General features: G+C 53.4%; 1 protein-coding gene across 1 annotated transcript in view; it reads right to left on the reverse strand.

The window, feature by feature from the left end:
- The window catches only part of ARID1B (AT-rich interaction domain 1B), a 379,095-nt gene that overhangs the window by 23,910 nt on the left and 337,160 nt on the right, over positions 1–18,025 (reverse strand). The window contains exons 9-12 of the mRNA XM_045294542.1: positions 12,160–12,245; positions 11,383–11,541; positions 4,493–4,702; positions 1,464–1,668 (exon numbers count right to left, since the gene is read on the reverse strand). Of these exons, the coding sequence (XP_045150477.1) occupies positions 1,464–1,668; positions 4,493–4,702; positions 11,383–11,541; positions 12,160–12,245 (660 nt within the window). The remainder of the gene's footprint in view (positions 1–1,463; positions 1,669–4,492; positions 4,703–11,382; positions 11,542–12,159; positions 12,246–18,025) is intronic.

The raw sequence follows: 18,025 nt of genomic DNA on the forward strand, positions 1-18,025 counted from the left end.
CGCTGCAATAAAGTGACCGTTCCAATCAACCAAGTCACGTGAATTCCTGGGGATCCATGGTACATAAAGGTCATGCTAGGGACACCACAGTCTAAAGTATGCCGTTCTGCTTCGGGCAAGTATGAAGTCTGCGAGAGCCACCAAACTGCGCCACAGAGCCGGAAGTGGGTCCACACGCACCGCTGGAAGAGTCACCCTGCAGGCTTGCCTGTCAATGTTGGGCTCCCACAAAACTTCTCTGTGTGAAAACCATGTGTGAAACGAGGCATGTCTGTGCCGAGATGCCACGTGCCTCGCGTTTCTGTCCCAGGGCTGCTGAGGGACGAAGGACAGGGCCCTAAGGGGAGCACCTGGTTTATTAGGATGTTCCAGGAGTGTCAGCTCTGAGCGTTTATCCCTGTGCCCTAGAGTCATGTGTGTGTGTGTGTGTGTGTGTGTGTGTGTGTGTGTGTTGTGTGTGTTGGGGGGCGAGGAAATGGCCCGGACTGTCACCAGCTCCATATCAGGAGACACAAGGCAAAACGACGGGGACCACAGGTCAGAGGTGGCCTGTCATAGCCCACGGCCGGAGATGGGAGGGGAGAGGGAAAGGTGACCAGAGGGAAGTCACCACCCAGAGGCAGGGACGACCCACATTTCCCTAGACGCTCAGCATCCAGGGGCTCTGCCATGCCCCAGCTGAGACCCTGAAAGGTGGAAGGGAGGAGAGCGGGCACCCGAGCAGAGAGCGAGGGAGAGGGTGGGCGGGGGGCGTTTGGCAGGCCTGGTGAACACGCTGTGATCACCATGGCAGTAGGATCCAGCCAGCTGCTGACCCCAAGGACTCAGAACCAGAGCCCCTGGGGGTGCCCATGACTAGAGATTGGCGATGCACTGCCGACGAAGCAGCCACTGCAAACCCTGGGCAGCACGGTCCGGCTCAGACACATGTGGAATGGCCTCCTGGAGCTGGACTCGACTAGACGGTGACCGGCTTTGGAAACAGGGTGCTATGGGGACATCTGTCGCCACAGCATATGGAATTCCCGGTGGGGAGGGGGACGGGGATGTGAGTACCCAGCCGGGCTCAGGTGTGGCTGTTCCCAGGGCAAACCTGTGTCCCCGACGAGACAGGGCTGGTCTCGGCTCACTGTGCAGGTCTCAGAGGGCACCCTGGCTCCGCCGAGCCAGAGGGACTGTTTTCAGACTCTGACGTGGAATCCAGGGGCAAGCCTAGACTTCCCAAGTTTCTTGGGACTAAATGAGGCAAAGGCCGAGAGCAGTGCCTTTCAGGTGCTGCCCAGAAGTGGCCGTGTCCCTCGGGGTATTTTCTACCTTCTGTTGACATAGGGTCAATTAATTGAGAACAATAATTAAAAAAAAAAATCAAAACAACCCATCACAAAGCCCTTCCCCTCAAAGGTCCAGAGCCTAGCACCTGGTGGGTGGCGGCCTCCCCAGCAGCTGCAGTTCCCCCCACTCACCAGGAGAGGGTGGCTGGAGCTTGGGCTGCTTCTTGGTGTCCCCAGTGCTGAAGACCTCCGGTGGGGGCTCTTCCCCTCTCTCGATCTTGCACTCGAAGGCAAACAGGTACTGGATGTACTGCTTCTTCAGGGAGCTGGCGGCGCTGCTGGAAGTGCCAACGTTGAGGTTGGTTGCCAGCTCACGCCACTTCTTGTTTTTATTCACCTGGCCAGGGTGGGGAAAAATGGCAGGACCATTGGTTTGCTGCAAAGTGGCTTGGTGTAGGTCGAGAGGCAGGGAAAACAAGCTCTCCGTGTCAGGGCTGACCTTGTGTGTACATTTCCATTTGCCTCTTTTAACTACAGAAGTGCCCAGACGGCATTTACAGGCAGAGGTGCACCAAGGAGCCTGCTGATCGCGACATAAAGGCTTTGCTGGTGGGAGTGTCTGCCCGCATGCCCGCCCTTCACCTCTGAGCCTCACAGCCCCACCTCTAATGAAAAACACCCAGGCCTCTAGAGTCTGAGAAGTGGAAACAGCAGCAGCTATGGTGCATCTAGAGAATGCAAGTATCGGTAGGGTAACCCACGTGTCCTTCAGACAGCCAGGAGTGGCCTTGGAGGGGAGCCTGCAGCTCCAGGCTCAGTGTTCCCCTCAGGGGGCCTGGGGGCATCAGCAGAGGTAGGGACATGTGGCTCCCAGTCAAGTCTAACCAGGCCTTGACCTGACTCTGGAAGCCACCACGCCGGGTCCGGCCTGCTGACAGGCTCTCTGGGGGCCATTGGCTTTGACCCCTGGCAGCCCTTCTTGCCACCTTCGACCTAGGACTTGGGTGTCTGCTTAGCCAGCCAGGAAGAAAGCGGGGTGAAGGACACAGCCTACAGTGCTACAGAGACCTAACACGCAGTCAGTCAACCTTGGGGACACCACTGGGGGCAGTTAGGCGGGACTGAACTACACGAATGGAAGGGGAAGATTTGCAAACCACCTGGGGACACATGGCCTATTGATGCTGCGCGCGTGCATGTGTGTGTTGGGGGGTTGCACAAGAAGGGACTGGTGGTTTTTTAGTAAAACACTGGATTTGAGGATTTCTCCTCAGGGTCCCCAGGTCCGTGGAAACACCAGGACCTCAGGAGGGAGAGCAAAGCACTTAGGGAACAGCAGGGGCGGCAGCTGTGCTAGCCCCACCCACTCCCCTCTGCACCACCAGCCACATGCCCGGCCCTCACCCTGCAGCCAGCAGGGGCTCTCCACCCCGCTGACCCAGTGTGGTCCGTGTTCTAAAGTTCCACAAGGGTTGCCCGAGGGTTGCGCTGAGCTGGAGTTGACTCGGTGGCAGTTTTGTTCTTCTCTGTCCCCCTGGCAACTCTCACTTTCCCAGTGGGACTGACCACTGGAGAGGGTCAGGCAAGAAAAAAACCCCAAAACCCTGCGCCCCAGGGCGGTGGGGCCACTGGACTGCATAGTTGCTCTGCCTGGGCCCAGAAATGGTCATTTACAACCGGGGAAGGTCTGGGTAGTGAGTGTTTATAACCTTTTCATGACCCACAGGACAAATAGTGCCAACCCACTTTTTTCACTCTGCGGTTTCTATGGGAAATATGTATCCCACTTTAGGTGCCTGCTGCCATCTGGTGGACATTTGTATAACTGCAGGTCTGAAGCAATAGGCCTCTTTCCACTAACCCCAGCCGCGGAGGCACACAGGAAATTATGTGTTCTACTAAATAAACGAAAGTCTGTGTTACTTCACCTCCTCCCATTTCATTCAAAAGGTCCTCCGTTACTGGAAACACAAGATTCAAATCAGAAATTAATTTGGTTTCCAAAAGGTCAAAGGTCTCCATGTGAGCCCACTGTCTCACTGGACTTTGGAGTGACCGGTCATGCGGGGCAGCATGGCCAGTGGCCCCAACAGCAAGGTGAGCACTGGCTTACTGTGCCTGCTTACTCCCCGGTGGGTGGCGAGCAGGTTCGCCGGGGCTTTGCAAGGTAGAAAAGGAGAATGGGACACGGCTTGTTACAGAGTCGTACGCAGACACCAGCCAGCCCGTGCCTGCCAGGGGACCGTGGGTTTGAAAAGGGGCGGTGGGCTTGGGGCACAGACGGGGGTCGGCCAGGCTCATCAGCAGCATCTCTGATGTGGTGAGATGCTGTGAAATTGTTCACGGCAGATGAGTGAGTAAGCACGCTTTTTATATCAGACAGGCACACACTTGGCACCCCCTCGCCCCCAAAGTGCCTCTGGGCCACCACAGGAGGATTCTTAATGGTTACTCAAGATTTTCCTCATCTGTTCATGGTGGTTAATCACTCTAGTGTGTCGTTCTGCCTCTTGCTGAGTCCCTGGCACCTAGTGAGGGATGCCAGCATCTTACGGACACACAGAAAAGACAGTCAAAAGGCGTTAGCAGGGGTGAAGCACAGTGCTCAGCCCACAGGGTGCCCTGCCATGCTGGTGGCCCTGCCCCAACCTCACTGTGGGACATGCCACACTAATGAGTCTACCATCAGGATTGGGTGGCACTTGTGGCAGGCTAGGAAGAGGGCTCCCTGCCCTCTCTGTCAGACACGTGAAGGTGTGGGGACCGCAGAGCTGTGAACACGCAGCCTCCTGAAATCCTTCCCTCCTACCCCAACCCTGCTGGAAAACACCAACACTGACCTTTGCACCCCCCTGGTGCGTCTGTGGTTTGGGATGTATGGCTTAACTCTCTAAAGGGGGGAAAAGATTGAACCCACCTGATATTTAACCCTGATCTTTAACTCAGTGCACACACGTTTCTGGAGTATTTATTCTGAACTCTGGGCCCATTCTGCAGAATTCTATAGCAGTCAGGGGTCTGGTCTGGTCTGGGGGGCCCTGTTTATAAGAAGGTCCATTCAGCTGGCCTGCAGAGGTTTGTGGGAGGGCAGACACAGGGCTCCCAACCTTCTCTCCCTACAGCACAGAGTCTAGTCCATGGCAGTCTTTGTGAGGCAAACCTTGGGTCTGTGTACTGGAAGGTCTCCAGATCCACTCACTCACTCATTGTCACGCTCTTACCTGGGCCAAGCCTCCGATCTCTTTGACACACATGTAGAGTCGGAACAAGTCCAAGGGTTTCTTGCCCACGGCGGGCAGGCTGGAGACGGGAGAGCCTCTTTCTTCCATGAAGGTGAGGTATCGGTCCACCCACAGCTTCCTCTCTGGCTCGTTCCCCAGCTCATACACCTTTGTGATCTTCTCCCCGGTGGTGGTGGATGAGCTGGACTTCTGGAGTCCAGGGAGAGCATTTGGAGGTGGGCAGGGCGGGCAGAGGGGCAGGGAAGAGGGGGAGAGAAGCACAATGAACTGACAAGTATAAGGAGAGAGGAAACTTAAAAACTACCGCTATTACACCACAGCCAGGAAGGAAGGCTACTGGTTCAGGCACACACAATACATCTTTTTCATTCACGAGTGAACTTTGACTTTAAATAAAGGGGCCAGCTCCCCCCTGGAATACATCTAAAAAGCAGAAACAGATACCACCACCTTTAAAACATTTCTTTCCCCTCTATGGATCTAAGCGCTGAGTCTGAGAAGGCAGGTTTTCAGTAATGCCTCCCATCATTTTAAAAAGAAAAGGGTCTAATCCCATCGAGGGAGCCCTGGCGATTCAGTAGGTTGTGTGTCAGGCTGCTAACCACAAGGTCAGCAGTTCAAAATCACCAGACGTGCCTTGGGAGGAGGAAGAGGCTTTCCGTCCCCATAAAGATTCGCAGTCTCGGAAACCCACACGGGCAGTTGGGTTGTCCACTAGGGTTGCTAGTAGTCGAATGGATTTTATGGCAGTGAATTTGAGTTTGGAGATCCCATAGAAGTGTGTGTGTGTGTGTGTGTGTGTGTGTACTAACACCTCCCATAACACCGGAGCCTTGAAGACAACCTGGGGTCTCACTTCTCGTCAGAACCACAGTGACTGGCATGCACTGTCCAGGAGAAAGACCATATGAAAGAGGAGCAAGCCCGCAGGGCTGGAGGGAAACTGAAAGGGAGGTCCCTCGTTACAGGAAGCAGCGATGTGGGCTCCGGGCTGGTTTGGGGACTTCCATAAACTAATGGTCAGTGGGAGCTTTGGCATTCATTTATGGAAAGCAACGTGCCCTATTTCAGACTCTTGAATTCTCTGTCAAGGGAAGGATCGATTTAATAATTCACCTAATTCTTCAGCAACGTGTTTTGATTACAAAGTACCATAGTGCTTCCTATTCCCAGCAGACCTCCAGATAAACACATACACTGGCTTTTGTGAAGGAGCCTTGGGGACTCCATGGGATGCTGTGAGGTGGGTGGTTTGAACCATCCAGCTGCTCTGTGGGAGAAACATGAGGCAGTGTGTTTCCATAAAGATTTGAAGTTTTTAAATCCTAGGGAGCAGCTCTCTCTACTCTGTTACACGGGGTTGCTGGGAGCGGTCTGGTGTGGTGCGGGTTATGCGGTGCACCCTGTTCCTGGTGTTCTGTGGCTGGGGACAGCTGCGTGGGCGATCTGAAAGACCTCCGAAGCGGATACACACTGGGAGCACCTCCTGGGCAGCGATCCTGTTTGATGCGAGGGTCCAGTTGCATTCTGTCCCTTCCTCTGCCTTGAGGTGTGCAGCACCTCGTGTCCACCCAGCACAGGACCCGAAATGACACTCGGGGCAGTGACTCCTCAGCTCGGCCCCACGACACCCTCGTTTACTAGGGGCATGGCCTCGACGGCAGGCTGAGCTCTTCTAAGCTGATTTCCACCATGATTTACCTCCAAGTATTTAAAGTACATCGCTAGCTCCACCCCCAGCCTGCCCGCTTTTTTGGGGGTTGTCCAACCTGACTGCCATTGAGGTGGCAGAAGCCCCCCCAGGAGAGACCGTGCTGGGTGCCTGACGATGAGGTCTGAGGCTGGGCTGAACTGTGTCAGGGACTGCTCTCCCCAAGGGACCCGTGGGAGCTTCGTCGCTGGAACTTCCCGCCTCAGCTACAGATTTTAACGCCAGGGCCTTGGAATGACTGAGGCACCAGCTCTGCACGCAGATGTGTGGTGGCTCATTTTACGTGTGGACCTGGCCAACAGGTCTAGTGGTGACGTGTGATTAAGCCACCTGGCCTCAGGCGAAGCAAATGATGCTCGATGGGGGTGGGTGGGAGGGAAGAAGGGAGCGGGTGAGGGTGCAGAGGGAGGTTTCCCTAGGCTGTCCTGTGCCCCCAGAGGGCAGACTTCTTGCTCAAACTCCCTCTTACTCCCTGGCCTCTGGGCTGTGCATTCTGGGACACCCCCTGGGGCACCTCCAGTCTGCCACTAGACCTGCAGGTTTTAGATGTGCTGTAGGCCGTTCCCCACAGTCATTAACTTGACACCAACCAGTCTCTTGCTCCCTCCATGGAGAGTGCTCACTAGTCCCGCTTCTTAAAAAACCCAACGAGGGACGTAAACCGGACATGCGTCGGAGGAGTGGAAATGCAGATAAAACTAGCGTGATCGCTGACCACGCACTTTGGCCCTGGGGTGAAACAAAGTGCTTTGAAACTTACTTAAGGTAAGAACCTGTGTGTGTGTGCATGTGTGCATACACGTGTGTGTATACGCATGGATGCATACATATGCAAACAGATGTATCTACAGACATAGCTGTGTATGCATAGCCAGGCTAAGAGTATGCAAGGCACTCGCTATGCAAACGTTGTGCTTAGAACCTTGTTTCCATACTGTTTTTTTCCACCAAGGATTATTTGAATAGGGAAGGAAGCTAGCCTATAACATTTTCTACCCGATTCTCACACTAGTATCATGTCAAAACATTTTACCATCATTCAGAGGGAAATTATGACCTTGAGATTTCTAAATGTTAATATTAAAATATTTTTTTCCCTTTTGGGGAAAATACACTGAAAAAAACCCAACCCAACCCAACAGCATACAATAGTTCTAGAAAGTGAAAATTCGAAATAAGAATGCCAAGGGAGGAAAAAACCAAAAGCATTTAAAAATCAGATTTATTAAAAAGTTCCACCAGTCAGGGTGCGATGTAGCAACGATGAAAAGTACAACTTTCCTCTAGTTCCTAAATGCTTCCTCTCCCAGCCCCACTATCATGATCCCAATTCTACCTTGCAAGTCTGGCTAGACCAGAGGATGTACACTGGTACAGATAGGAACTGGAAACACAGGGAATCCAGGACGGATGATCCCTTCAGGGCCAGTGGTGTGAGTGGTGATACTGGGAGGGTAGAGGGAGAGTGGGTTGGAAAGGGGGTATCGATTATAAGGATCTACATGTGACTTCCTCCCCTGGGGGACGGACAACAGAAAAGTGGGTGAAGGGAGAAGTCGGACAGGGCAAGATATGACAAAATAATAATTTATAATTAAGGGTTCATGAGGGAGGGGGGAGGGGGGAAGGAGGGGAAAAATGAGGAGCTGATGCCAGGGACTTAAGTGGAGAGCAAATGTTTTGAGAATGATGAGGGCAACAAATGTACAAATGTGCTTTACACAATTGACGTATGTATGGACTGTGATAAGAGTTGTATGAGCCCCTAATAAAATGATTAAAGAAAAAAAAAAGTTCCCAGTGGCATTTCACTTGTGAAAAAAACCCGCGAGGCCCAAGTTTGAGATTCGGCTGAAGGGCAGGTCACACAGAAGCAGTCATTTTCTACTTCCGACAAGTGCCATTCCGAGTCCCCGTCTGCACCCTCATGGCTGGGGCCCTGGAGCAGAGCTGGGAGCAAGCCCAGCCATGGCCCGAGGAAATCCTGGCTCCCACGAGGGAGGATTTTCCTAACCTTACAAGCTGACCACGGGCCATCTTTGTTTACTCTCACCCCTGTTAAAAGAAACTTAATGAAGCCCCGTGTGTCCCAATGGGCTTTTAAGTGAGAATCATCTTAATGAAGATACGTTTTTAGAGGAAAGTTTACTTTTTCCTGACTTCCGGATCTCCTAGGAAACATCCCCACTGCACCATCGTGTAAGAAGGTGTGCCATCCGTCAGGGACCTGGTCAGACTCCTGTTTTGTGTGGAGGCCTTCGGAGCCCGGATGCTGATCTGAACTGGCTCTCCGTACCACCCTGTTGCACATGTTACATGTGTGTACCAGTATGTGCCTTTGTGGACTGGCTCTTATCCACGTTCCTGAGCAGGGCTCAGGGCCCATAAGGAAGGATCTGTGTCCAATGTCCATCAGCAACACTTAACCTGGCGCTCTGCTTATAGAAGGCGCCAGAGGGCTGGGTGTTCCAGAAGCGGTGTGACGATTCACAGCCTGTTCAACTGGCCTCTAAAAGGGTCTCATGGGGCCAAGTGGTGACAGTGGCCCAGAGTCTAGTGGCCCGTCCACTGCCAGCATTTCTCGTTTTGAGCCCCTGACCTTACTGTCCGCTTAGCTGGAGACCCATGTTCCTGCTGGGGTGTGTCTGCTTCCCAGAGCAATGGGGTGGGGCCAGAAACAAATGCCACGTGGGATTAAGCACACAGAGGGGAGCTTGATAGCTCTTCCCACCTCCCTGTATGTCCACGGACACAAGCCCCATGTTACCTCTGGGTAAATGTCAGGATGATATGACTCAGCTGGGCATTCCCCAAGAAGGGTCCCCCTTCCCCGCTCTCTGCCCACCTGTACGGTGCCAGGGTCATCTGTTTCTGCTCTCAGGCCCCTGGGGTGGAGGCCGGGGCTGGGGTGGAAACTGCGGAGGCCCTACCAGGAGGCGGTGTGGTGCCCCATGTGCTTTCCTGGTGTGTGACTTCATGGAGTCTAGAAGTATATGTTCCCCTCCCGTTCTCTTGGGCAGATTTACACTTCAGCAGTCTGTACCATATGCCTGGTGATATGTGTACGGGTTGTATGTGTGTATGCACGCAAATGTTTAATTTTATTTTGGAGTGTTTTGAAACAAAACAACGCTGGTCTGTGATACACAGCGCAGAATGTCTTTAGAGCTAGCCCATTTAGGGCCTGCTGTCAGGGAGCTGTCCTGAGGGAGCCAGCGGAGAGCCATCCCAAGTGTCAAACTCACGACGTAGTTCAGTACTCCTCGGAGGTAGAGAGGTGCGGTGCTCGAGCGCCCGGGAGGCCCAGTGGGTGAAGCGGCAGCCTAGGGTCCTCTGCCACTAAGAACCACGGTTCTCACCTGAGCTACCTCTGGGGGCAGTCTGCTCATCCGTTCAACACAGACTGTTTGGGGGTACAGGATGGGTCACGTGGAGAGGGGTATTTGGGGGGAGAGAAAGCGATGTGTGATTTCAGTGCGATTGTGTTAGTATCAGAAAAGGAAGCCAGACAGTTGGCGTTTCCCCCTTAAATTTGGGTAGAAAACGGGGTTTTGATCACACAGTCCCTGCTGAGCGATCTTGCCACTGCTCAGTGAAAATACAGGAAGTGGCGCTCAGAATTCCGAGGCCCCAGGCACTTCCACACGGAGCGTCATTTGCTGCGTGAATGATTATTAGTGGCTGTCCGAGGAACCTTTCAAAGATTTTCAAGCTCTAAAGTGAGCTAACAAAGCTTGACAAAAGTTAAACAGAAACTCTGCCTGGGAGCTTGTGAATATTACGGATTCAAAAATGCTTTCCCTAGAATTATTTATTTTCTTTAAAAAAAGCATTGCAAACCAAGCCAGGGTCCACCACGGGCTTGATGCTGGCTGCCTTCAGGGACGCGGAGCGCACAGACATTGGATTCCAAACCATCCGAGGAGCGGCCACAAGAGCAAACCATACACATTTAGGGACGGAGATTGCCCGCCGCCCAGCATCCTCTGGAAAGGAAAATGCTGGCTACGCTGGCGCTCTGGGTGGGCTTCCCCGACGTGTACTGGCACGGCCAGCTACCCATGCCCCCCTGCTCTGGCTAAGTCAGTTAATGGGTAATTAATAGCAGCCGCCCTTCTGGGGATGTGGAGTCCGGCTCTCGTCCCGTCAACAGCATCCCCCAAGCTGTGCTCTCCACATTTCATCTTACACCGACTGGGGACCCGGCAGGGCTTCTTGGCAAAGTGACTGCATGCTATATTTTGGGTTTTTTTTAGACATCTTCTGATAGTCCATAAAGGTTACTATACAGAAAGTAACCTATACAGGTTACTATAGAACCACAGGGGGAGAGAAGGGGCTTTCCAGGCCCATAGAGTGAGCCTCGGAAACTCACGGGGCAGTTGCCCCGTCCTCCGGGGTCGCTATGCGTTGGCAACGACTCGATGGTGGTGTGTTTGGGTGAGACAGCCATTACTCTCTTTATTAGGGCGCAGAATTAATTTCTCTAGGGGGAAGAGGCCCGGTTCTCCAACCAGAAGAAGATTAAAGTAAAAAAAAAAAAGCTGATTTTTACACTGCCACGCATGGCTTTTGGCTAGCCCGTGGGAATCGAGGCTCAACTCGGACGATCAGCAGAACGGGACACTGTTCTCACCCCTTCGACTCTCCAGTGTCAGAACCTGAAGGCTTGGACAAGGAAACGTTGGCCGCTTCAGACCGGTGGGCTGAGGACAGCCAGGACGGCGCCCGACTGTGGGGCCGGCATTTTTCCAGGGGGTTGTTTTTAAATAAGATGTTCTGATTAGAATCGCCCAGGTGAAACTCTGGCCCCCACCAAGGGGCGGGCTGCTCTCGGTTTCCATGCCAACACAGACGTAAGCCTCCTTAGGTGCTCCGAGCCAGGTGCGAGGAGGGGAGGACCCAGCAGCAGTCCCTGCTGCCTCGTGCCATTCCTTCCCGAACGCCACCCGCTGGCGCGCCCCCAACCTTGACTCGTTTTTTCCCCTCACGTTGTCACAAATAAAGACCACCCTGCTCTTCTCTCAGGAAGAATAAAGTCTTATCAAACATACCAACCAGCACGCATTAAAGTAGAATCCGTTAATTATCCGAAACCCTCCCTCTGCCCCGACACCAAAACCCCAAACCGAACGAACGATTGCCCAGAGCCACTTACGGGGCTGGATGGGGTCTTTGGCCAGCCGGGGCTGGTGGTGCTGTCACTCTCATCTCCGTGGAAGGAGGAGATGCTGGCGGAGCTCGGGGACATGGGGGAAGGGACGGGCAGGTTGCCTGGGGTTGGGGGCTGGGAAATACCCTGAGTGCTGTAGCTGTCCTGTGGTAGAGAAATAAAAAACAAAATGACAAAGGTAGGGCAAACTTCACTTAAAATATCACAAGCACATCCAGTTTAACAGACTACCTTTTTTTAGACTGAATCTATGTATGTATGCATATACACACACATATATAAAGACACAAACACACAAACGGGTGCTGTATCAAGCGCTTCAGACAACATTCATTCGCAATTTGTGAAATCGGGTCAGCTTGCTGGATGTTGGAGAAGGCAACGGAGCCAGCATGCTTACCTCAAGCTGACACGGCATGCTAAGCATGGGTTAGTTACCCTTTATGGAAGAAAGACCAGGAAACGGAAATGAAAGAACAACAGCGGGGCACCTTGATTACCGAATAAGCCGGGAAAGCAAACTAGTGGGCATGTTGTGGCTGCAAGGGTCCAACCCAGCAAGACCCCTTACCTGTCCCCACCTCCCCCAAGCAGTTCCCAGCTGGCTCTGCCCCTGGCCGCCCAGGCTGGTGCCCTGAGAACTAGTAACTGTCAGCTCCACGTGGGGACGGGCTGGGGAAAGCAGAGACACGGGCATGGAGCAAGGCTGGCGCCTGCAGCAGAGGAGTCAGTGGAAACGAGAAAAGGGCAGAAGGGGCGTACCTTTGACTTGCTCTCGGGCGGCGGGGGCCCTTCTTCTTTGCCGTCGGCTTTGAGGGGCAATTTGGACTCTCCAGGAGACACCATATCTGCAAGACCCACAGATGCTAATCAAAAACAGGAGAGAGAGAGAGCTCGCGGAGGGTTACGGGTGTGCTCGTGAGGCTGTGTCCCCACGGACGCACGGCCTTGGCAGCCAGCGGACTCCCCTTGAAGGCAGAGGGGCAGAGGGCAGTCGTTAGCTCGGGCAGCCACCTCCTGCAGGATCCGAAGCACCGCAGCCGGCAACGCTGTAGCTTCAAAAAAACACAAACCAACCCTCCGCTGTATGGGCATACCTCCGCTCTTTGTCAAACTTAAAGTCTGCGACCCTTTCCCCGGGAGCACATGCTCCCTGGTCCCTGGGTCCCCTTTTGGCCATTCTTTGAATACTGGAAACACACATCCCAGACTACAGCAGACCTGCTATGCACACTGGGAAGCCAGTGCACCCCTCCCTCCAACAGACAGACAAACCCGGAACCGCCACAGCGGGGTGACTCTCTTTCTTGGGGTGGTCCAGCCTGGAGCTCATGGAATCCGAGGGATGTCTGCCCCACTCCAGTCCCAACCACTCAAGGCCGGCTGGCAGCAATGCTGGTCCCTCCAAGCTCCAACAGCTGAGGGCGAGTGCACTGGGCATTTGGCTGAAATCACAAGCTGTTTTTCCAAACCTGGGAATGGAGGGTTCAGTACCAACTGAGTTCCCTAAACTTACACCGTCAATAGTTTAGCGAAGCATCTGATGTTTCATGCGGACTCATTTCAAAATCCTATCTTCTGAGTGTGGCCTGGTGTCCCATGAGGAAGACCATGGGGGGTGAGTCAAGAATGATGGTAGGAGACGTTCTGAAAGGCGAGGCTTCCTAGTGACCAGTATCTTCCGGGAGAGCCTCTGGTGATCCACCCTCTCCGAGGCCAGGCAGCACAGGGCTCTGTGTTGAGCTCTGGTATGCACCCGAGGAAAGGTGCGTATTCATCCAAACACGGCTGATCCGCACACCCAGTGTGGAGGCAGCTAATAGAGAGGTCACCGGTTTGAACCCTGCACCACTCCTCAGGAGAAAGGTGTGCTCCCCCAAGAGAGGATATCCAGCTTTGGAAGCCCAATGGGGCCGCTCCACTCTCTCTCAGGGGGTCACTAGGAATCTGAATAGGTACTGAGCGGCACTGAACGTTTGCTCGTAGCTGTGCAGGACAGGCAACGTTGTATCCCGTTTTACAGGAGTCGTTGCTGACTCAGAAGCAACTAACATTCGCAAACAGAAATGGACATCTTATCACATTAAAAAAAAATGGGTTTTGGTTCATGGCTAGGACGACTTCCCCTAGTGAAAATGTCACTACCCCCAACAGGATCTAGAAATCCAGCGCAGCTCCGATTCTGATCCCTGCATCATCATTCTTTAGAGAGCTGGAAAACTCATCACCAACTTCATACGGAGAGGCCAGGGATGCAGGTGAGCCAAGCATGTGTACGAAGGCCACTTCTTGACTCCGTGACCTGCTACCCGGTTCTGGCCGTCAGAACTTCCTGGTTCTGGTACCCTGGGACCTAGGCAGACCCATGGGGCAGAATAGAGAACCCAGAAATAAACTCCTCCAACAGACAACAGATTGTCGGCCAAGGGCCGGAACACATGGAAGGGGGATGAGATCATCTCTTAACAAACGGTGCTGGTGAACCTGGATCTCTGGGAAGCAAAAAAGGCCAAACACATGTGTGTGTCTGACTTATTTCAAGGGAAGAACAGGTGACAGGCGGGGCCTGTGCAGCCATCCAGAGACTAGCAGCTGACTTCAGATGGAAAGCCACCTGCAGGCAATGGGTCCATATGGACCCGCCAGAAAGCAGAGGGAGGAGGGCAGCCCCCAACGAGCACCACTGGCCTGCGAGCGAGCAGAAACGGAAAAGCCTCCCCAAACCAAGACAAACGGGCCAGAGGGCAGGCACCCAGGACCCACTGAGGGGCACACGGAGCAGAGCATGCCAGGGTTGGGGGAGAGGAGTGCTACAAAAGGTCGAGCATATTGCCCACTACATATTCGTGTATTGTCTGAGACTCACTAGTTTTGGGGACAGCAGGGAGTGAGCAAGCAGGGTTCAGGTGCATAAGCTGGCAGGCTTCGTGATGCTACTTTGCTAGTATCTTTAGCATCACTGCAGGTTGAGACCAGAGGCCTGCCAGTAGAGCCCTCTCACCCCCCCGCCAACCACGCGCAGGCATCGGCAGTGGCTCGCTGGGTGCCCAAACGCCTGTGCCTTCTGCAGCCTGCCGGCAGGCCAGGCAGGCCGTCAAGTTAGCACAGCACACACATTCCAATGGAGTTGTTTTCCTCGGCCGGCCTTTTCAAATCACTTTCAATACTTAGACTTTAAGAACTGGAACAAAAAGCTTTTTCAACTGATGCAGCTGCAGCGAGAAATCTATTGGGATCAGCTAAAAATGCTGTTATTTTTGTGAATGTGTGAAACCTCAAAAAAGCAGCTGAGAGATTACACCAAGGAGGCCGCTGTGCTCAAAGAAGGGGCTGCTTTTGCCTGGGCTTCTCTCGGGGGTCCAGCAGGGGAGGAATTAGGAAGAGACACCCTTTGGAAAGGAAAAGGGGGAAAGGAGTGATAATAATAATAGTGATAATGCTAATAATAAAAGCAAGATGAATGTGAAAATGCAGCTCACTGATGAAGTGGCCACATATGCCTACTAGGTGTTCACAGAGCCAGCTCCAGGAATTCCAGCAACTCTGATGCCAAGGAAAAGTGGCCAAGTGACAGCCGGCCACGGGCCTGCAGTCACCAGGGGCTGCTGGACCCCACCCCCTCGCTCCGACAAGAAACCCGGGCGCCCGTGACTCATGGAGGCCCCCCTGTGGGTCTGAGCAGAACTGCACGGCCAGGCCCTTCCTCCAGAGGCTCCTGAACAGACGTAGCCATCTGTGTTGCTGAAGGGGTTCTGGGGGTCTGTCATTATGTCTAATAAATGATTACCTGTTGTTTTTGAAAAAAAAAAATTTTTTTTTGCAGTCATATCCCACTTCCTACCTGACACACTTTAATGTACACACAGAAGCCATTTCCTGAATCTCCTCCCCCCAAAGAGCGTTATGTGTTAAGGTAGTTAGCATGACTGCTTTATATTGACTTGAAAATTAAACCATGATTAGCAGAAGCGTAGATGAGGGGGCTTAAAAAAAAGTTTCAGGAGAAATGGAATGAAAAGTGAATGGGATATTTTCCCCCACGAACTTTTTGAAGCCCCTTCTGGTTTGAATTCCCCCCAAGTCCTTCCTCCTCCGTCACTTATTTTGGGTGTGCAAAGACAGGACTCGTGTGCAAGGTTTCGTGCTCTATTGTTTTGAGAGGGGAGGGCACTTGGAGGAAGCGGTTCATTGGGTGCTCCTCCTGCCTCCTGCCAACAGGGAGCGTAAGGTCTGCCTTAGCTGTGGGCCTTATGTTCCCTGTGGGCATGCTTCCTCTGGCCTTCCCAGAATCCTTGAGGAGTCACTGTCAAGTGCCACAGCCCCCCCGGGGGCCCTGGGACCCCAGGGGCACTCCCTCTCCTTTCCCAGAAGAATAAGTCCACCACGGTGACGGGGCTGTGTTGAATCAAGGCCTGGCCCCTCTCCCCCCTGACACAGCCTTCATTGGGCAGGGGCACTTCTGGCTTAAATAGGAGGCAGTTACACCTGTGATGGCAGTGTGTGTGGCGGGAGGTCAGAGTGGTTTCTTCAGGGAAGTATGGGTCAGGTCCTAAGGCAGTTAATTGACTAACTGCCCGGATTTAATACACTCAACAAGAGCAGACCGATGCCCACTCCATTTCCCAAACTCCCGGAGTGGCTTCGTCCAGCCACGGAACTATGGGGCCACTCCCAGGAGAGGGGGAGGCAGGACCGAAGACACACACAGGTCTTCCTTCTCTGGGAAGCAACAGAACAGGCCACACAGGGCAGAGCGTTTTCTCCATTCCTGGGTTGTAAAAGCACACGTGTACACGCCAATGTTGGCCCTAGTCAGCAAAGCCCAGTGCACTGGCTCCAGACAGCGGCAGAGCAGGGAGGGATGAGGGGCGCTGTGCGTGGGCTGTACACCCCCCCCCCAACTCTCTCTCCCCCTCCACGCCATTCCAGCATGCAGGCAAGTGGAATACAACAATGTACCCTGCTTACGGTGAGCCCCGACTTCCTTCCAAACACACTGGTACTTCCAAGGGAGGGCCCCCTGCTGACAACCCTGGGTTCAGCACAGGGTGCATTTCTGCATCAGCTGAGACTACAGTGTTGTCACAACCCCTCCAGTCTTTTATGGTGGTCGTGTTTTGAGTGCTTGTGGGTGGGGCAGCGACGGACCTAAAATCACCAGCTTTGAGCAAGCACACACACACCACCACTCTCGTCTTCACAGAGACTAGGCCAGGCTGGCGAGAGGGGCTATGAGGTTTCTGTTCTAGGCACCATATGGGACAGCTGGCGTTTTCACGCTCAAAGACGTATCGTGTGTTGTCTGGCGAGGAGCTAATGCCACACAAGGGCCGCCTGGTGAAAATGCTTTCACCTGCTGGCTCCTGACCTTCACCACTGCATAGACTCTGTACGCACGTGACCCAAGGGCCAGAAACGCTGACAGAGACCAGGGAGCTGGGTTCTCACAAGCATTCCCGGTGGCTCTGCGTGGAAAACAATAGAGGACGTGTGGGTGTTTGGGGACACGTGACGTACTTTTCGTAAGGGCTGTGTTGGCAGGACATCGATAGGACACCTAGCCTCTGGGACTGAGCAATGCTACATGACCAGAAAGATGTCCTGCCAGGACCATACAGGAGTGGTCATGGGGGTAGGGCCTCTGCTTGGGCAGCTAGCCTGGCCGGTCGCTTCCCATCTGTGGGTGAGCCCCTGAGAAAAAGCATACACTATTTCCTACGAGTCTTGCACGGGAGGCAACTGAGACCAGCAGAAGGTGGGTACGCTTTATAAAGTTTCTATGCCTAGTTTAAGATGATGGTTTCTAAGCAGACATCTAAGGATCCCTGGTGGTGTAGTGATTAGGCATGGGGTTGCACTCCGTGTGGTGGGCAGTTTGCAGGCACGAGCAGCTCCTCGGGAGGAAGACTGGGCTTTCTGCTCCTGTAAAGAGCGGTGCTCCCGGACGCACAGAGGTCTCTGTAACTGACTCATGGAGTGAGTCTGGCTTTGGTTTTCCAGGTAGACAAGTATGTAAGGAAATGAGTATTATAAAACCACACGCAGACTAAACCAACCCCCTGCCACTGAACAGGTGCCAACTCACAGCACAGACGCTACAGAACGGGGGAGAATGGTCCACAGGGTTTCCAAGGCAATACATCTTTAGGGGAGCAAACTGCTTCACCCTACTAGCAAGGAGTGGCTGGGGGGGTTGAACTGCCAACTGTGGTAGTCGCCCAACCCCTGATGCAGATGCCCCCCAAACCAAAACACCTAACTCACTGCCATCGAGTCAGGCCACTCAGCCGTCCTACAGGCAGCGGAGAACTGGCCCTGTGAGTACCCGAGGCGGTCACTGTTGCTGGGGGCAGAGAGCCCCATCTTTCTCCCGAGGAGACTGGTGCTTTCAAAGGGCTGACCTGGTGTTAGCAACCCCGGGCCTCCGCACGGTGCCACCAGAGCTCCGTATCTAAACAGAAACTAACAGGCTCTGCCGAATCCTGCGAGTCTGGAGTATCTATTGAGCATCGTGTAAGCGAGATGTGACAAGGAAATGCAACATTGTCCACAGTATTAAATGATTACTTTTAACCCAAAGAGTTGTAACAACGATGAGAAATACAACTTTCCTCTAGTTCCTAAATGT

The sequence above is a fragment of the Echinops telfairi genome, unplaced genomic scaffold (assembly GCF_000313985.2).
Source record: "Echinops telfairi isolate 266 unplaced genomic scaffold, ASM31398v2 ScPeMD7_3533;HRSCAF=4204_0, whole genome shotgun sequence".
Taxonomy (NCBI): Eukaryota; Metazoa; Chordata; class Mammalia; order Afrosoricida; family Tenrecidae; genus Echinops; species Echinops telfairi.